At 34.9% G+C, this 19283-nt stretch overlaps 1 protein-coding gene across 3 annotated transcripts in view; it reads left to right on the forward strand.

Moving 5' to 3' along the window:
• Positions 1-19283, forward strand: part of PARG (poly(ADP-ribose) glycohydrolase) — a 181398-nt gene that overhangs the window by 126588 nt on the left and 35527 nt on the right. For all 3 annotated transcript variants that reach the window (XM_054572362.1, XM_054572360.1, XM_054572361.1), the window contains exon 14: positions 14360-14438. In XM_054572362.1, coding sequence (XP_054428337.1) covers positions 14360-14438 — 79 coding nt within the window. The remainder of the gene's footprint in view (positions 1-14359; positions 14439-19283) is intronic.

Below are 19283 nucleotides of genomic sequence, written 5' to 3' on the forward strand. Positions count from 1 at the left end.
ATGGATGAGGTGTCTCTGTATGTTTAGGTTTTTGATTTCTCTCAGTAATATTTTATAGTTTAATTGTATACTTTCATATATTCTCAGGTTTATTGCTAAGTATTTTTACGTATTTTTAAAATTTTTATTGAATTTGAGGGAGATGTGAGAGAGAGAGAGGGAGAGAGAGGGAGAGAGAGAGAGAGAAACAACGATTTATTATTCCACTTATTGATGCACTCATTGGTTGATTCTTGTATGTGCCCTGACCAGAGATCACACCCACAACCTCAGCATATGGGGGCAACGCTCTAAGCAACTAAGCTAGCCAGCCAGTGCTAAGTATTTTTTATTTTTTGTTCCTATTGTAAATGTATTTTTTTAAATCTCAGTTTCTGATTATTCATTACTATTGTATAGAAATATAATTGATTTTCACATTTCCATTTAATATGTTAGTATGATAATAAGTAAGTATGCTATACTGATACATACAGAGCACTTTGGAGCACAGAGAAGGAACAACCAACTCTACTTACAGTGTCCAGGAAGACTCACACAAGAAACAACATAAATTTTGTAGTTATTTTCTTGATTTGTAGCCAAGCACTTTGCACAAAATTCTAGATGAATTCATAGGAATTAGGGTATAAATTATTTTTTAATAATTATTTTTATGAAGCATTGTGCTAATAGGTTAGAAACTAGAATTTAAATCTTTTCAGTTCTATTACAGAACATTTTAATCATATATGAAAATATAATATTTTTCATAGCTTTATACAATATTTATTTAATTTATATTTGTATATATATGGGAAATTTCAGATTGATGGAAATGTAAGAATAATACAAATAATTTTCATATAATCTTCGCCCAGATTTACAGGCTTACATTTCTACCCCATCTGCTTTATTATTCTTTATTTTCTTTTCCTGAATTAAGATTACATCGGAGATATTGTGCCCTTTTACCCCAAATATCTTGTATTTTTAAGAACTAGTATATTTTCCTTTATCAGTACAACACAGTTGTAAAAATTAGGAAATCTAACATGATAAAGCACTATTAACTACTTTCTAGCCAATATTCTAATCTTATTAATTATCTTAATTATATCCTTTGTAGCTATTTTCTTACCATCTATGAGCCAATCTGGCATCACACCTTGGATATAGTTGTCATCAATCCTTTAAACTGGGACAGTTTCTTAACCTTTCCTTATGTTTGTTCACCTTGATATTTTTAAAGTATATAAAGCCAATTTCTTGATAGAATGTTTTTTATTTTAGATTTGCCCAGTGTTTCTTCATAACTAGATTTAGTTTATTCATTTTGATAGGAATCCCTCTGAAGTGATGTGTTCTACTCAGTGTATCTTTTGAAGAGAAGCGTAATACCAGTTTGTCCCAATATTTGTGATACTAGGTGTTATGACCTGGTTAAGTGGGATCTGCCAGGCTTCTCCACTGTTGTTATTCATTGCCTTTGGAATTAATCTGTAATTATGTATTTTACATACTTTGAAACTATAAAAATCCCATCATCAAAATTTTACCCACTAATTTTAACAGCTCTTGATAATTTCTTTAACGTCATTCCTTCTACATTTAGTCGTTGGCACACTACTGAAAGGAATGATTTTTCTTTCTCACTTGTGTATATTTGTTTAAACATATGGATTCCTATTTTACTCAGTTGGTTATAATCCATTACTGTCATCTGCTTTATACTAAATTGTTCCATCTTTGGTCAGTGAGAACCCCTTCAAATTAGCTATTGTGTCCCTTAAGATGTGCTATCATTCTTTAATCCACTTCCTTCTTTTGAGGCACAAAAAGATGTTCTAGGCTCATCGTTTATCATTTCTGCTCCAGCTCTGGAATCAAAACATTTCCTCAAGGAGAGCTGGATTTTAGTTAGATTTTAGAAATCAATATTTGAATACTCACTGTGGTTTTGCTACTAAGAGTATCATTGCATCTATGCCCTCTCATTGGACAGATCTAGCATATACATATATATATGTGTATATATATATACACACACAAACACCCTGGACTGAATTCATATGGGTATCTCCCATTTTGATGCAGCAGCAGAACATACATTCTCATCTTTCTTTTTCTGCATTTGGAACTCACCTCCCCAACAATGAAAAATGTGACTCCCAGTGTTCTCAATTTACTTTTTCATTTGGTCAGACCTAGAATACTCCAAACGTGATTTCAAACCTTCTAAGACATGTCACTGCAGAAAGCAAACCTGTTTAACGTCAATATTTTTTAATGTTTTTATTGTACTTTTTAAAAATTATCATTTAACCCCCTTATACTCCCCTCCCTCCTGCAATCACCACACTGTTCTCCATGTCCATGAGCCCTTTCTCCTTTTTGCTCGATCCCTCCACCCCCTTAACTCCCACCACCCCCCAGTACCTGCCATCCTGCTGTCTGAGTCTGTACTTATTTTGCTTGTTCAGTTTGTTCATTAGATTCCACATATAAGAGAAATCATATGGTATTTGTCTTTCTCTGACTGGCTTATTTTACTAACATAATGTTCTCCAGGTTCATTCATGCTGTCGCAAAGGGGAAAATTTTCTTGTTTTTTATATCTGAGTAGTAGTCCATTGTGTAAATGTCCCATAGTTGTTTTATCCACTCATCTACTGATGGGCAATTGGGCTGCTTCCGTATCGTGATGATGTGAATAATGCTGAAATGAACATAAGTGTGCTTATGTTCTTTCGAATTAGTGTTTTGGGTTTCTTTGGATATATTCCCAGAAGTGGGATTTCTGGGTGTAGAATCATTTTTAATTTTATGAGGTATCTCTATTCCTTTCCACAGTAGTTACACTACTCTGCATTCCCACCAAGAACACAAAAGGGTTCCCCTTTTCTCCACATCCTCACTAGCACTTGTCGTTTTTAGATTTATTGATCATAGCCTTTCTGATAAGTGTGAGATAGTTTCTCACTGTGGTTTTAATTTGCATTTCTCTGCTGACTAGTGACATTGAGCATCTTTTCATATGCCTCATGACAATCTGAATGTTCTCTTTGGAGAAGTGTCTATTCAGGTCCTTTGCCCGTTTTTTAATTGCATTGTTTGTTTTTTTGGTGTTGAGTTTTATAAGTACTTTATAAATATTGGAATTAACCCCTTATCAGATGTATTGGCAAATACATTGTCCCATTCTATGGGTTGTCTCTTTATTTTGTTGATGGTCTCCTTTGCTGTGCAAAAAATTTTAGCTTGATGTAATCCATTTATTTTATTTTTTTCTTTTGTTTCCCTTGCCTAGAGAGATATATCCAATAAAATATTGCTATGAGCGATGTCCAAGATTTTACTGCCTATATTTTCTTGTAGGATTTTTATGGCTTTGGGTCTAATATTTAAGTCTTTAATCCACTTCGAATTTATTTTTGTGTGTGGTGTAAGAGGTGGTCTGGTTTGATTTTTCTGCACCATTCATAAAAAAAAAAAAATCTATCTTTAGCCCATTCTATATGCTTGCCTCCTTTGTCAAATATTAATTGATCATATTGGCGTAGATTTATTTCTGGGCTCTCTATTCTGTTCCATTGATCTATGTGTCTGTTCTTATGCCAGTACCACACTGTTTTACTTACTATGGCCTTCTTCTATAGGTTGATATCAGGTATCAGGATTCTTCCAACTTTGTTCAGCTCTTCTTTCTCAGGATGGCTGTGGCTATGTTGGGCCTTTTGTGGTTCCATATAAGTGTTTGAAATATTTGTTCTAGTTCTGTGAAATATGCCATTGGAATCTTGACAGGAACTGTGTTGAATCTATAGATTGCTTTGGGTAGCATGGAAATTTTAATGATGTCAGTTCCTTGTATCCATGAACACGGTGTGTGTTTCCACTTGTTTGTATCTTCTTCAATTTCCTCCTTCAGTTTCTTAGTTTTCAGAGTACAGGTCTTTCAAATCCTTGGTTCAATTTATTCTTTAGGTATTTTATTTTTTGTAGCAGTTGTGAATGGGATTGTTTTCTTAATTTCCCTTTCTGTTAGTTCGTTATTGGCATATAAAATGCAGTGGATTTCTGGATATTAATTTTGTATCCTGCTACTTTGTTGAATTCATTTATCAATTCTAGTTGTTTCTTGGTGGAATCTTCGGCGTTCTCTATGTACAGTATGATGTCATCTGCAAATAAAGACAGTTTTACTTCTTCCTTTCCAATTTGGATGTCTCTTATTTCTTCTTCTTGTCTGATTGCTGTGGCTAGGACTTCCAGTGCTGTGTTACATAAGAGTGGTGAAAACGAACATCCCTGTCTTGTTCCCAGTCTTAAGGGCAATGCGTGTACTTTTTGCTCATTGAATGTGATGCTGGCAGAGGGTTTGTTATATATGGCCTTTATTATGTTGAGGTATGTTCCCTCTATTCACTTTGCTGAGAGTTTTTATCATGAATGGGTGCTGGGTTTTATCAAATGCATTTTCTGCATCTATTGATATGATGATGTGTTTTTTATCTTTCATTTTGTTTATGTGATATATCACGTTTATTGATTGGCAGATATTGTGCCAATCTTGCATCCTCAGAATAAATCCCACTTGAGCATGGTGTATGATCTGTTTAATGTATTGCTCTATTTGGTTTGCTAATATTTTGTTGAGGATTTTAGCATCTATGTTCATCAGGGATGTTGGCTTATAATTATCTTTCTTTGTAGTTCCTTCATGAGGTTTCGGAGTTACGATAATGCCAGCCCCATAAAATGAGCTGAGTCTTCTCTCCTCCTGAAATTTTTGCAATACTTTGAGAAGGAGAAGTGTTAGTTCTTTGAATGTTTGGTAAAATTCTCCTGTGAAGCCATTTGGTCCAGTACTTTTGTTTGGTGAGAGTTTTTTGATTACTGTTCAGCTTCACTAGCTGAAATCTATTGAGATTCTCTGATTCTTTCTGATTTAGCTTTAGAAGATTGTATGTTTCTAGAAATTTATCCATTTCATCCAGTTGTCTGATTTGTTGGCATATAGTTGTTCATAATATTTTTCTAGAATCTTTTGTGTTTCTTTGGTGTCAGTTGTTACTTCTCCTCTTTCATTTCTGATTTCATCTAGTCAGGTTCTTACTCTTTTTTTTCTTGATGAATCTAGTTAAAGGTTTGTCAATCCTGTTTATCTTTTCAAAGAACCAGCTCTTGGATTCACTGATGTTTTACATCATTATTTTAGATCCTACGTCCTTTATTTCTGCTCTGATCTTTATTATTTCCTTCCTTTATCTCACTTTAAGCTTTGTGTGTTCTTTTTCAAGTTCCTTTAAGATTGTTTATTTGAGCTTTTCTAAGCCATATCACTGCAAAAAGCAATTCTTAAGTGGAGTTCAATTTTTTTTTTTATAGTTTGCTCCCTTCTTTCCTCTTTCTTTCCTTCCTCCCTCCCTCCCTCCCTTCCTTCCTTTCTTCCTTCTTTCATCATTTTGAAATAAAATTTATACACACCAAAGAACGCAATGTTAAGTGTATAATTTGGTGAATTTTGGCAAAGACATAGACCCTTGTAATTCCACATCTCCTATCAACACGAAACAATATGTCCACCATCCCAGAAAATTTCCTTGGTCCCTTTTCTGGTCAATCTCCAGGCCAGCCCCAGAAACAACCTAAACTTTTTTGCTGTTATGAATTTAAAAATATTTTTTTATTATTGTTCATTTACAGTTGCCCCACCTTTTTCCCCATTGCTCTCTTCTTCCCCACCACCCCCCCAGTTATTCCCCACCCCATTTTCCATGCCCATGAGTTCTCTATTCCTGTTCCTTGATTTGCCCCTTCCCCCTCTTTACCTTATTATCCTCTCCCCCACCCCCTCTGACCACTGTCATTTTGTTCTTCATGTCCATTTTTCTGGTTCTGTTTTTGTTCATTTGCTTATTTTATTGATTAGGTTCTACTTATAGGTGAGATCATGTGGTATTTGTCTTTCAGCAACTGGCTTATGTCACTTAACATAACACTCTCGAGTTCCATCCGCACTATTGCAAAGTATAGGAGTTCTTTCTCTTTGCTGCATAGTATTCCATTGTTTAGATGAACCACAGTTGTTTGATCTACTCATATACTGATGAGTACTTAGGTTGCTTTCAACACTTAGCTATCGTAAATAATGTTGCTATGAACATTGGGGTGCAACAACTTTTTTTTCCATCATAAATTAGTTTTGTTTTTTTTAGAATTTCAGGTAAATAAATTTGTATAGTGTGTTCATTTCTCTGCGTCACTTCTTTTGCTCAGCATAATATATATGAGATTCACCTATGTTTTGAGGTTTATCAGTTGTTTTTTCCTTATTATTACTAAGGAATATTTGTATGATTATGGGACTTGCATGTTTCCTAGTGATGGACATTTGGTTTGTTTCTACTTTTAGGTTTATGATGGTCTTTTTTATATGCCAGGTTCACTATTGTCCCCAGTTTCAGTGAAACACTAATCTAGGTGTTGTAAAGATATTTTATAGATGTAATTAAAGTGCATAATCAGTTGACTTTAAATAATGGAGATTATCCTAGATAATCTGGTGGTTCTGATTTAGTCAGTTGAAAGGTTTAAGAGCAGCACTGGAACTTCTCTGAAGAAGAAATTCTTTCTGTGAATAACAACTTCAGCTGTGCCTGAGAGTTTTAGCCTGTCCTTAGCACTTTCCTAGTCAGTCACACCAGTTGTTTAAGCCACTTCCTTGCCATAAATATTTTAATATGTATCTCCTACTGTTTTTCTTCCTCTGGCTGAACCCTGACCAATATGAGATTATTGTTAATAAAGCTGCTATGAACATTCTTGTATGTAGTTTTTGTGGACATGCACTTTCAATTTCTGCTGGGTTAATACCTATTAGTAGAATTTTTAGGTTAAAGGGATGTATTTTTAATTTTATAAGAAATTACCAAACCATTTTCCAAAATTTTTGGCCATTTAGTGTCCTACCAGCAATATATGAGAATTCCACTTGTTCTACATTTTTGTCAGCATTTGATGTTGTCATTTTTTTTTTATATTAACCATTTTGTTGCATATGTAGAAGTATCTCACTGTGATTATAATTTACATTCTTCTGATGACTAGTGATATTGAGCAGTATCTCATGTAAGCATTAGCCAATTTTTTATCTTCTTTTGTGAAGTTTATGTTCAGGTCTTTCTTTGATTTTTCAAAATTGGGTTGTTTTTATTGACTTACAAGTGTTCTTCAAAAATTCTGAACACAAATCTTTGTCAGATATTTGTTTTCTGAATATGCTTCATCCTGTCTTGCCTAAGCATTTTCTGAAAGGTGTTTTAATATTAGTATAATGTAGGTTTTTAAAAACTCTATTGAGGTTACTGTTTCCTTCATCCTGTCTAAAAAAATCTTTACCTACCCCAGTGTCATAAAACCATTCTCCTGTTTTCTTTCAGAGATCTTACAGAGTTATGTTTATGTTTGTGATTTATCTGAAAATAATTTTTATTCATAATGTGAGATAGTAGTTGAATTTTTTTGTTTGTTTTCTTAATATGACTATCTACTTGTTCCAGCAACACTTGTTAGAAGGACTATTCTTTTCTCAGTAGATGGTTTTAGCACTTTTTGGTGAAAAGCATATTGAATGTACAAGTATGGCTTTACCTATTAATTCTATAACATTCCATTGATCTATTGGTCTTTCCTTAGGCAACTACCAAGTAGAGTTGACCCTTGAACAACATGGATTTGAATTGCATGGCTCTGCTTATATACAGTTGTTGTTTTTTTTCTAGTAGTACCTGTACTCTTTTTCTCTCTGTGTTTGGGGGTCTGAGCATGTCGAGGTATGACTGTATGCATTGATCTACACTCTTTTACATAGGGAACTTGAGCATCTGTGGATTTTGTTAACTGCAGGAGACAACTTAAGTTTGGGGGAGTCAAAAGTTATACACAGATATTTGTTCAGAATTTCATGACCTAACCCCTACATTGTTCAAGGGTCAACTGTAAATGTAGAATCCTCTAATTTAGTTCTTTTTTTCAAAAATGTCTTGGCTATTCTAGCTACTTTACATCTCAATATAAATTTTAAATATGTAATTACTTATTTTTAAAGAGAGACAAGAAGAGGGGGGAGAGAGATGGTGAGAAAGAGAGAGAGAAACATAGATTTTTCTGTTCCACTTATTTGTACATTCACTAGTGAGTGCTGATTCTTCTGTGTGCCCTGACCAGGGATCCAACTTGCAATCTTGACAATCAGGACAGTGCTCCAGCCAACAGAACTACCTGGCCAGGGCCCTCCATATGAATTTTAGAATTACTTTTTTAGTTACCATTAATAAAAAGTCTGCTCAGGTTATCAACAGAAGAGAGGAAAATTGACATTATAAAACCCCTCAGCATAGATAATCTTATCTTACCATTTCTTGAGATCTTTTTTGCAATGATGTTTTCTAGACCTTTTGGTACATTAACTAAGTTTTTATGATTTTTGATGCAATTATTAGTGGACTTTTTTAAAAAGAATTTATTGGTGTGACACCGGTTAACAAATTTGTATACGTTTTAGATGCACAATTCTAAAACACATTATCTGTACACAGTATTGTGCGTTTACCACCCTAAGCCAAGTCTCCATCCATCACCATTTATACACCGAAATCCTCCCTTGCCTCCCTCCACCCTCCCTTCCTCCTCTGCAACGACCACACTGTCTTCTGTGTCAAGTTTTTTTTCTTTTATTTCTCAGTCACTCCATTCCCCAAATAGTCCTCCAACCTTCCCCCTGCCCCCCAACCAGCGATCAGCCTGCTCTCTGTCTATGGGCCTGCCTCTATTTTGCTTGATATTTCATTTTATACATTAGATTCCTCATATGAGTGAAATAATATGGTACTTGTCTTCCTCTAACTGGCGTATTTCACTTAGCATATCCAGGTCCATCCATGGTTTTGCAAAGGATAAGATTTCCTTCTTTTTTACAGCCAAATAGTACTCCATTGTGTAAATGTGCCTCAGCTTTTTTATCTACTCATCTACTGATGGACACTTGCGCTGCTTCCAAATCTTGGCTATTGTAAATAATGCTGCAGTAAACATAAGGGTGCCTACATTCTTTCAAATTAGTATTTGGGCTTCTTTAGATATAATCCCAGAAGTGAAATTTCTGGGTCATAAGCCAGTTCCATTTTTTAGTTTCTGTGGTAACTCCATAATGTTTTCCACAGTGGCTGCATCAATCTGCATTCCCACCAACAGTGCACAAAGGTTCCTTTTTCTCCACATCTTTGCCAACACTTGTTGTTTGGTTTATTAATGATACCCATTGTGACAGGTGTGAGGTTGGGGTTGTTTTTTTTTTGATGTAGAGTTGTATGAGTTCTTTATAAATTTAGGATGTTAATCCCTTATGACATGTATTGATGAATAGGTTCTCCCATTCAGTGGATCATCTTTTCAATTTGTTGATAGTTTCCTTTGCTGTACAAAAGATTTTTAGTTTGATGCAGTCCCATCTGTTAGCTTTTCTTTTGTTTCCTTTGCCTGAGGAGATATATATAATAATTGTAAATTTGCAGTGTTTTTAAATTCTTTTTCGCATTTCAGCACATACTAGTAGTGAATGTATCTTTCGGATGCATGCAACCTACACTGTAATTTTTTTGACCACAACCTCTATAGGGTTAACACATTTTTAAAGCATTTTGTCTTCTCAGTTTGCTGCTGGTGTATAGATATACCTTTGATCTTACTAAATTTACTTGAGCTTCTTTTCTTTTTTCCTCTCCCTCCCACTTTCCCCCACCTATCCTCTGTTCCTTTCTTAGTGATTCCTTAGGCTTTGCTACATAAACAATCATGACATCTGCAAATAGCAACAGTCTTACTTACATTTTTACACTCTTTTTTACTTTTATTTCATTTATTGCCTTATTGCAGTGGCTGGCACCTTCACCATAGTGTTGAATAGAAGTGGTGAGAGTGATAATCCTTGCTTTGATTTGTCAAAAAAGAGACAAAAAGCCCAAAATAGAGTCATTGTGCTAAGCCCACATCACTAAGCCAAGACTTATGCATAACAGTTTTTGCCTCCCCCAGGAGTAGAATTTTATACCAGTCAATCTGGAATTACTGTGTCAGCACTAGTGAGATAATCTGCTGATAGACCCCTGCCTTTCCATAAAAAAAATGACATTGCCTGAAATAATGTGTTGTTTGTTTTTATAACTTCCTTGTCTTACTCCCTTGTTCCTATAAGTCTATTATTATTTACAGGTCTTTAGATCTCCTTTTTCTCTCCTAGATTGGATGCTGCCTGAATCATAAATCTCTGAATAAATCCAATAAGATCCTTAAAATTTACTCAGTTGAATTTTGTTTTTTAAGAGATCTTACATGAAATGTTTTCTTTTTTAAAATATATTTTATTGATTATGCTATTACAGTTGTCCAAATTTTTTCCCCTTTGCCCTCCTCCACCCAGTATGCTCCTTCTCTCCAGCAATTACCTTAGTTCATGTCCATGGCTCATGAATATAAATTTTTTGGCTTGTCCATTTCCTATAATATTCTTATCATCATCCTTTCTCTTTTGTACCTACCAGTTATGCTTCTTAATTCCTGCACCTTTTCCCCCTTTTTCTCCCTTCCCCGTCCCAGCTGATAACCCTCCAAATACGCTCCATATCTATAATTCTGTTTCTGTTCCGCTTGCTTGCTTAGTTTTTTAGATTCAGTTGTTAATAGTTGTGAATTTGTTACCATTTTAATATTAACAGTTTTGATCTTCTTTTTGTTAAATAAGTCTGATTAACATTACATGTAATAATTGCTCAGTGATAATGAACTCCTTTAACTTTACTTTCTTTGGGAAGCACTTTATCTGTCTGCCCTTCCATTCTAAATGATAGCTTTGCTGGATAGAGTAATCTCGGTTCTAGGTCCTTGCTTTTCATGACTTTGAATACTTCTTGCCAGTCCCTTCTAGCCTGTAAAGTTGTTTTTTTGTTTGTTTGTTTTTTTTGAGAAATGAGGGGATAGTCTTAAGGGAACTCCTTTGTAGGTAACTCTTTGCTTTCCTCTTGCTGCTTTTAAAGATTCTTTATCTTTAACCTTTGGCATTTTAATTATGATGTATCTTGGTGGGTCCTCTTTGGGTCCAACTTAATTGGGATTGTCTGTGCTTCCTGGACTTGTATTTCTATTTCCTTTGCCAAATTAGGGAAGTTTTCTTTCATTACTTTTTCATACAAGTTTTCAATTCCTTGTTCTTCCTCTTCTCCTTCTGGCAACACTATGATTCAGATATTGGTATGTTTGGAGATGTCCCAGAGGGCCCTTATACTGTCTCCATTTTTTTTTTAATTTCTTTTTTCTTCTTACTATCCTCGTTGAATGCTTATTTCTTTCTTATGTTCCAAATTGTTTATTTGAATCCTGACTTCCTGCCCTCCGCTGATGGTTCCCTGTAGATCTTTATTTCACTTAAGGTAACCATCATGTCTTCCTTTACGTTTTTGACATACTCAGTGAGTTCCTCGAGCATCTTGATTTTGAACCAGTATTTTGAACTCTGCATCTGATAGGCTGGTTATCTCCATTTTGTTTAGTTCTTTTTCTGGGTTTTTGTTGTGTTGTTTCATTTGGGCCATAGTGCTTTGTCTCCTCATTTTGGCAACCTCCCTGTGTTTGTTTTTGTGTATTAGGTAGAGCTGCTTTGACTCCCTGTTAGTAGTGTGGCCTGTTGTAGAAAAGACACCTGTAAATTGTGTGAGGCAGAGCCTTAGGTAATGGCCAGGGCATGCCACCTGCTTCACTTCATTATGGCTCAATGTTGGGGGAGTGCTCAGAGCAGAGACAATGTCCTGGCTTCTGGAGGTTTGTCCAGCACTTGCCCATTTTCTAGTCACTTCACCTATTCCCTATTATGTGACTAGAGCCCTTCCAGCTTTTGCCCTGGTGGTGAATCCCAGTGTTTGTGGGTTTGCATATGTTCTCAGTCAATGGGGGCCCTTTAAGCCGAGTCTCCTGAAAATCCAGCAGTTTCTCCCACCACCCCAAACTCCACTGATTTTTACAGCCAGAAGTTATAGAGATTTATCTTCCTACTGCTGGAACCCCGGGCTGTGAGGTCTGGCCTGGTGCTGGGATTGCTTGTTTCCAAGGTATATCTCCCAATTTTTATCTACCATACATGAATGTGGGATCAATCATCCATTCCACTGCTGCCTTTCCTTGCCACTCTGCATCTCCACACCTCTCTACCTGTCTCTCCGCAAGTCTGCCCCTCCTATCTGTCTGGATGAATGTGGCTTTTTTAAATCCTTGGTTGTCGGACTTCCATACCTCTCAATTATCTCACAGTTCTGGGTGTTTTTTGTTTTAAGATTTAGTTATAATTCTTTCTGTGGTTGTGCAAGGAGACGTAGCATGTCTGCATACGCCTCTGTCTTGACCATAATTCCCTAGGTGGAATATTTTCAATATTGAATATGAAGTTAGTTGTAAGGTTTTACGTACTGATCCTTACTCAGATTGAGGAAGTTTTTCTTTACTCTCAGTTTTGCCAAGTTTTAATAATGAATGGGTGTTGAATTTTATCTTTCCTGCAACTTTTGACATGACTATGTGTGATTCTTTAATCTGTTAATATGGATTACCTTCGTTGATTTTTCAAATGGTAAACCAAAATAAAGTATAATCGTTACACCTTTCTGATGAATTAACCCTTTTATCATTATGAAGTGTTCCATTTTATCTTTCATTATTCTCTGAGCTGAAGTCAGTTTTATGCAGTATTAATATAGCTATGCCCACTTTCTTATTTTAGTGTTTTCATGTGTGTTTCTTTTAATTTATAGGTTCTTCCCTCTTTCTTTCCTTACCTTTTTTTTTATAAGCACTCCATACTGTATATTAATAGAGTTTGCCATTGTCTGAATTTTGCTGTTCTTATTTTCATAGTGACATTTAATATGTTCCTCTGTTCTCTATTGATAGTTGTATGTAGAGGCCATTTGTAATCTTGATCACTACATTTATTATTCTTTGTGTGTAAAAGATTCAGAGTTGTGTCCTGGCCTGGTGACCCAGTTAGTTGGAGCATTATCCTGTACACCAAAAGTTTGCAGGTTTGATTCTTGGTCAGGGTAAATACCTAGGTTGCAGATTCAATTCCTGGTCAGGGCATGTACAGGAGGCAACCAATCAATGTCTCTTCTCTGTGTCTTCCTCCCTCCCTCCCTCCCTACCTTCCTACCTCTGTAAAATCGATAAATGTGTCCTTTGGCAAGGATTTAAAAAAAATGATTCAGAGTTGTTTAAGCATGTAAGAAGTTACCCCAACCCCCAAAATGAAATTAATTTAGTTTTGGATAAAGAATGATAGTTCATAATTAGCATGTCATAATTTGATTTTGTGTTCTTTTTATTTTTTATTAAATATGTTCTCTATTTTTATATATTTGTATTTTCTCAAACACTGCATATTTATTTTTTTCCTGAATATTGTCTTTGTGATAAATATATCAGCATTGGACCTTTATTACATGAGTAGTCATTCGTTAACAAATAGCAGTTCAGCTACCGCAAAGAGTCAGTCTGATGGCAAAATCAGGGCAATTGTACTAAAAAAACCCATTAATCTTAGTTATCAATGTTGTCTAGCGTCTTCTGTTTTTTTGTTTTGTTTTGTTTTTTACATGCAAAAGTATTATTTTACTCAGAGTTTTCAGCTCTTCATTTTTACTCAATTCTTCAAAAGTCAACTGATTACTGACCTAGTCATAGGAACTGGAATGAGCTTGTTTAGTTAAATTGTGGAACAGTTTGACACCCTTTCTCCAGATATGTTCAGGTATAATTAATTAAAAATCTATGTTATCTGGTAAGCTTAGTGCATGTTCTCATCAAGTTAGTGTTAATTATGCCTTTTTCCCATCCCTTCTCTTGCCATAATATCCTAGTTTTATAAAGCTTTTTTGAAGTGTCTTGCCTGTTGATAGGGAAATCCTAGATTTAATTTTAATGACACTTGCAGAGAATATCTTTATGTAAAATTTCTTTTCTCAACAATACAAACATAATATTATTAGGTTACTGACATTGAAAACAGTGGACTTTATAAAACACAGTCTTTATGTACTCCTCATAAAAGAAGGAAATGAATTTTAAGGCATATTTTGTTTTCTATGTTGATTGAGACATTCAGTCACTGTATGATCAACATTATAGTAGCTTTTGGAGACATCATTTTTTTTCTTTATAGGAAATATTTAAAAATCATTAACACCAATGGTTTTTCATTGTTGTTTTTCTTTAGAAGGAGCAGCTTTTAAGAAAATATTTCTGAAAAATAATATTGGCAGATTATTTGTTTCAGGTACTGAACAGTACAGTGAATATACAGGCTATGCTGAAACGTATCGTTGGGCCCGGAGCCATGAAGATGGGAATGAAAGGTGAGTTCACTTCTGATTTTAGTATTGCATAACCAAAAAGCTAAGGAATGTGGCCTCATACATTCTGTCTCCCATTTATTTTTATTTTAGGTTTATCTTTCTTTTAAAATTCAGTATTACAGGTTCATTAGTAATTATAACAATATTACCATTTCATATAACAAAAGAAAGAAAAGAGAAATAAATGCGGAAGTCTGTAGTTCTTACATCTTAGCTGCCAAATATTAGCAGTCAATGGAGGTTAACCTGCAAGGTCAAACTTACTAGGATAGATTGTAGTTATAGCTTAAAGCCCTTAAACTGTGTAATTAACCCTTCTGGGAGATTAGGTAGGAGGGAGAAATCTATGTTCAGACAATTTGCCTAATGTCATGTTTCAACTGACAGGAGAAAGTACAGTGAGCATTGCTAATGCTGTCTCCTATTTTTTATTGAAATATATTTTAACATGTTCTTGCTTCCCCGCTAAATTGGTCTAACACAAGTGAATTTCTATGGAATGAAAACTGAAGGCTTGTGTGTGCATGTGTTCTAATGGAAAGAGACATTATGGGTTTAAATGATTTAATCAAAACACAGAGCATAGCTGAATGGATAAGAAAACAAGACCCATATATATGCTGTCTACAAGAGACCCACCTCAGAATGAAAGACACACACACACAAACTAAAAGTAAGGAAATGGAAAGAGACATTTCATGCAAATAAAAGGAGAAAAAAGCTAGGGTAGCAATATATAATATCTGAAAAAATAGACTGTAGTAAGAGACAAGGAAGGACACTACCTAATGAAAAAAGGAGCACTGCAACAAGCCAGACATAATCCTTATAAGCATTTATGCACCCAATAAAGGAACACCTAAATATGTAAAGCAAATCTTCACGGACATATAGTGAGAGACTGACAGTAATACAATCATAGTAGGTGATTTTAACACCCCATTTATATAAATGGATAGTTTTTCCAGACAGAAAATCATCAAGCAAACAGGCCTTAAATGACACACTAGAGTAGATAGATTTAATTCATACCTTCAGAGCATTTTCCCGCAAGCAGCAGAATATACATACTTTTCAAGTACACAAGAAATATTTTATAGGATAGGCCACATGTTAGGACACAAAAATGTCTCAGTAGATTTAAGAAAATTGAAATCTATCAAGCATCTTCTCTGATCATAATGATATGAAACTAGAAATAAATCACAAGAAAAATACACAAAGATATGGAGGCTAAATAAGATGTTACTAAAGAGTTAATAGGTCAACAATGAGATCAACGAAGAAATTGAAAGACTCCTTGAAAGAAATGAAAGTAAGAACACAACAACACAACATCTGTGGGACACAGCGAAAGCAGTCCTAAGAGGGAAATTCATAGCATTACAGGCCCACATCAAGAAATAAGAAAACAGTCTAACTTTACACTTAAAAGAGCTTGAAAAAGAACAACAAACAAAGCCCAAAGTGAGAAGAAAAAGGAAATAAGGAAGGTCAGAGAGGAAATAAATTAAATAGAGGCTAAGAAAATAATACAAAAGATGAGTGGAATCCAGGAGCTTCGAAATTGAAAAGATAGGCAAGATTGATAAACCTTTAACCAGACTCATTAAGAAAATATGAGAGAGGACCCAAATAAATAATATCTGAAAGTAAAGAGAAGTAACAACTGACACCAAAGAAACACAAAAGATTCTAGAAAAATATTATGAACAACTATATGCCAACAAATCAGACAACTGGATGAAATGGATAAATTTCTAGAAACATACAATCTTCTAAAGCTAAATCAGAAAGAATCAGAGAATCTCAATAGATTTCAGCTAGTGAAGCTGAACAGTAATCAAAAAACTCTCACCAAACAAAAGTACTGGACCAAATGGCTTCACAGGAGAATTTTACCAAACATTCAAAGAACTAACACTTCTCCTTCTCAAAGTATTGCAAAAATTTCAGGAGGAGAGAAGACTCAGCTCATTTTACGGGGCTGGCATTATCGTAACTCCGAAACCTCATGAAGGAACTACAAAGAAAGATAATTATAAGCCAACATCCCTGATGAACATAGATGCTAAAATCCTCAACAAAATATTAGCAAACCAAATAGAGCAATACATTAAACAGATCATACACCATGCTCAAGTGGGATTTATTCTGAGGATGCAAGATTGGCACAATATCTGCCAATCAATAAACGTGATATATCACATAAACAAAATGAAAGATAAAAAACACATCATCATATCAATAGATGCAGAAAATGCATTTGATAAAACCCAGCACCCATTCATGATAAAAACTCTCAGCAAAGTGAATAGAGGGAACATACCTCAACATAATAAAGGCCATATATAACAAACCCTCTGCCAGCATCACATTCAATGAGCAAAAAGTACACGCATTGCCCTTAAGACTGGGAACAAGACAGGGATGTTCGTTTTCACCACTCTTATGTAACACAGCACTGGAAGTCCTAGCCACAGCAATCAGACAAGAAGAAGAAATAAGAGACATCCAAATTGGAAAGGAAGAAGTAAAACTGTCTTTATTTGCAGATGACATCATACTGTACATAGAGAACGCCGAAGATTCCACCAAGAAACAACTAGAATTGATAAATGAATTCAACAAAGTAGCAGGATACAAAATTAATATCCAGAAATCCACTGCATTTTATATGCCAATAACGAACTAACAGAAAGGGAAATTAAGAAAACAATCCCATTCACAACTGCTACAAAAAATAAAATACCTAAAGAATAAATTGAACCAAGGATTTGAAAGACCTGTACTCTGAAAACTAAGAAACTGAAGGAGGAAATTGAAGAAGATACAAACAAGTGGAAACACACACCGTGTTCATGGATACAAGGAACTGACATCATTAAAATTTCCATGCTACCCAAAGCAATCTATAGATTCAACACAGTTCCTGTCAAGATTCCAATGGCATATTTCACAGAACTAGAACAAATATTTCAAACACTTATATGGAACCACAAAAGGCCCAACATAGCCACAGCCATCCTGAGAAAGAAGAGCTGAACAAAGTTGGAAGAATCCTGATACCTGATATCAACCTATAGAAGAAGGCCATAGTAAGTAAAACAGTGTGGTACTGGCATAAGAACAGACACATAGATCAATGGAACAGAATAGAGAGCCCAGAAATAAATCTACGCCAATATGATCAATTAATATTTGACAAAGGAGGCAAAAGCATACAATGGTGCCAAGATAGACTATTCAATAAATCGTGTTGGGAAGGTTGGATAGGTATGTATAAAAAGTGTAACTAGACCATCTTCTGCACCATTCACAAGAATAAACTTAAAATGGATTACAGACTTAAACGTTAGGCTTGAAACCATGGAAATCCTAAAAGAAAACATAGGTAGCAAAATCTCAGACATTTTACATACCAATACTTTTCTCATATGTCTCTTTGGGCAAGGGAAACAAATGGAACAATTAACAAACTAAAACTAAAAAGCTTTTGTACAGCAGAGGAATCTGTCAGCATATTGAAAAGACAACCAACTGAATGGGAGAACATATTCATCAATACATCTGATAAGGGCCTAATACCCTAATTTTATGAAGAACTCATACAACTCACCACCAAAAAAAACATACAATCCAATTAAAATATGAGCAAAGGGCCTGAATAGACACTTCTCCAAAGAGAATATTCAGATGGTCAATAGGCATATAAAAAAAGCTCAACATCACTGATCACCAGAGAAACGCAAATTAAAACCACAAGGAGATATCACCACACATCTGTCAGAATGGGTATCATCAATAAACCAAACAACAAGTGTTAGCAAAGATGTGGAGAAAAAGGAACCTTCATGCACTGTTGGTGGAAATGCTGATTGGTGCAGCCACTATGGGAAACAGGATGGAGTTACCACAGAAATTTAAAATGGAACTGGTTTATGACCCAGGAATTTCACTTCTGGGATTAAGTCCAAATACTAATTGGAAAGAATGTAGGCACCCTTATGTTTATTGCAGCATTATTTACAATAGCCAAGATTTGGAAGCAGTGCAAGTGTCCATCAGTAGATGAGTAGATAAAAAAGCTGTGGCACATTTAACACAATGGAGTACTACTTGGGTGTAAAAAAGAAGGAAGACTTACCTTTTGCAATAGCATGGATGGACCTGGATAGTATTATGCTGAGTGAAATAAGCCAGTCAGGGAAAGACAAATACCATATGATCTCGTTTAAATGTGGAATCTAATGAACAAATAAACTTGAAACAAAATAGAATTGAAATCAAATCATAGGTAGAGAAAAGACTGACAGCTGTCAGAGGGCAAAGGGGTTATGGGGCCAAGAAAGAAAAGTGACAGGATTAATCAATTAAAAAGAGAGAGTCTTTGTGGCAGAAAGAATCAGGTATTGCTCATGTAGCCATACAAACTTATTCTTTGTAATATCTCAGTCCAGTCCCTGATCTCTTTTCCTTTGTTTTTGTTAAAATATGTGGTGGTAGCAGTTATCCATGTGGATATTTAATTCATGATAATTTTTTACAGAGTAACCTGAAGGTTTTTTATTGCTATTTTTCAGAGTGGCATATCAATGTATGCAAGTTTATAAGAGATGAAATACTTGGAATTTCATGTTTTCAAAATCATCTCACCCAGTCCTTCCTGTTTCCACAGGCAGTGTGTTATTTTGTCTGCTTTGTGTTATTTGCTTTGCTCTCTTTCTTTTTAAAAATAATATCATAGTCAACAGTTGACCACTGCAGGTAGAACGTTGTACTGAATCATTACACAGCTTTTTTAACACTTGATTTCTTGGGATTATTTCTTGGTTGACTATATAG

The sequence above is a fragment of the Pteronotus mesoamericanus genome, unplaced genomic scaffold, assembly GCF_021234165.1.
Source record: "Pteronotus mesoamericanus isolate MK-2021 breed Mesoamerican mustached bat unplaced genomic scaffold, CSHL_Meso_final contig_230, whole genome shotgun sequence".
NCBI classification, from domain to species: Eukaryota; Metazoa; Chordata; class Mammalia; order Chiroptera; family Mormoopidae; genus Pteronotus; species Pteronotus mesoamericanus.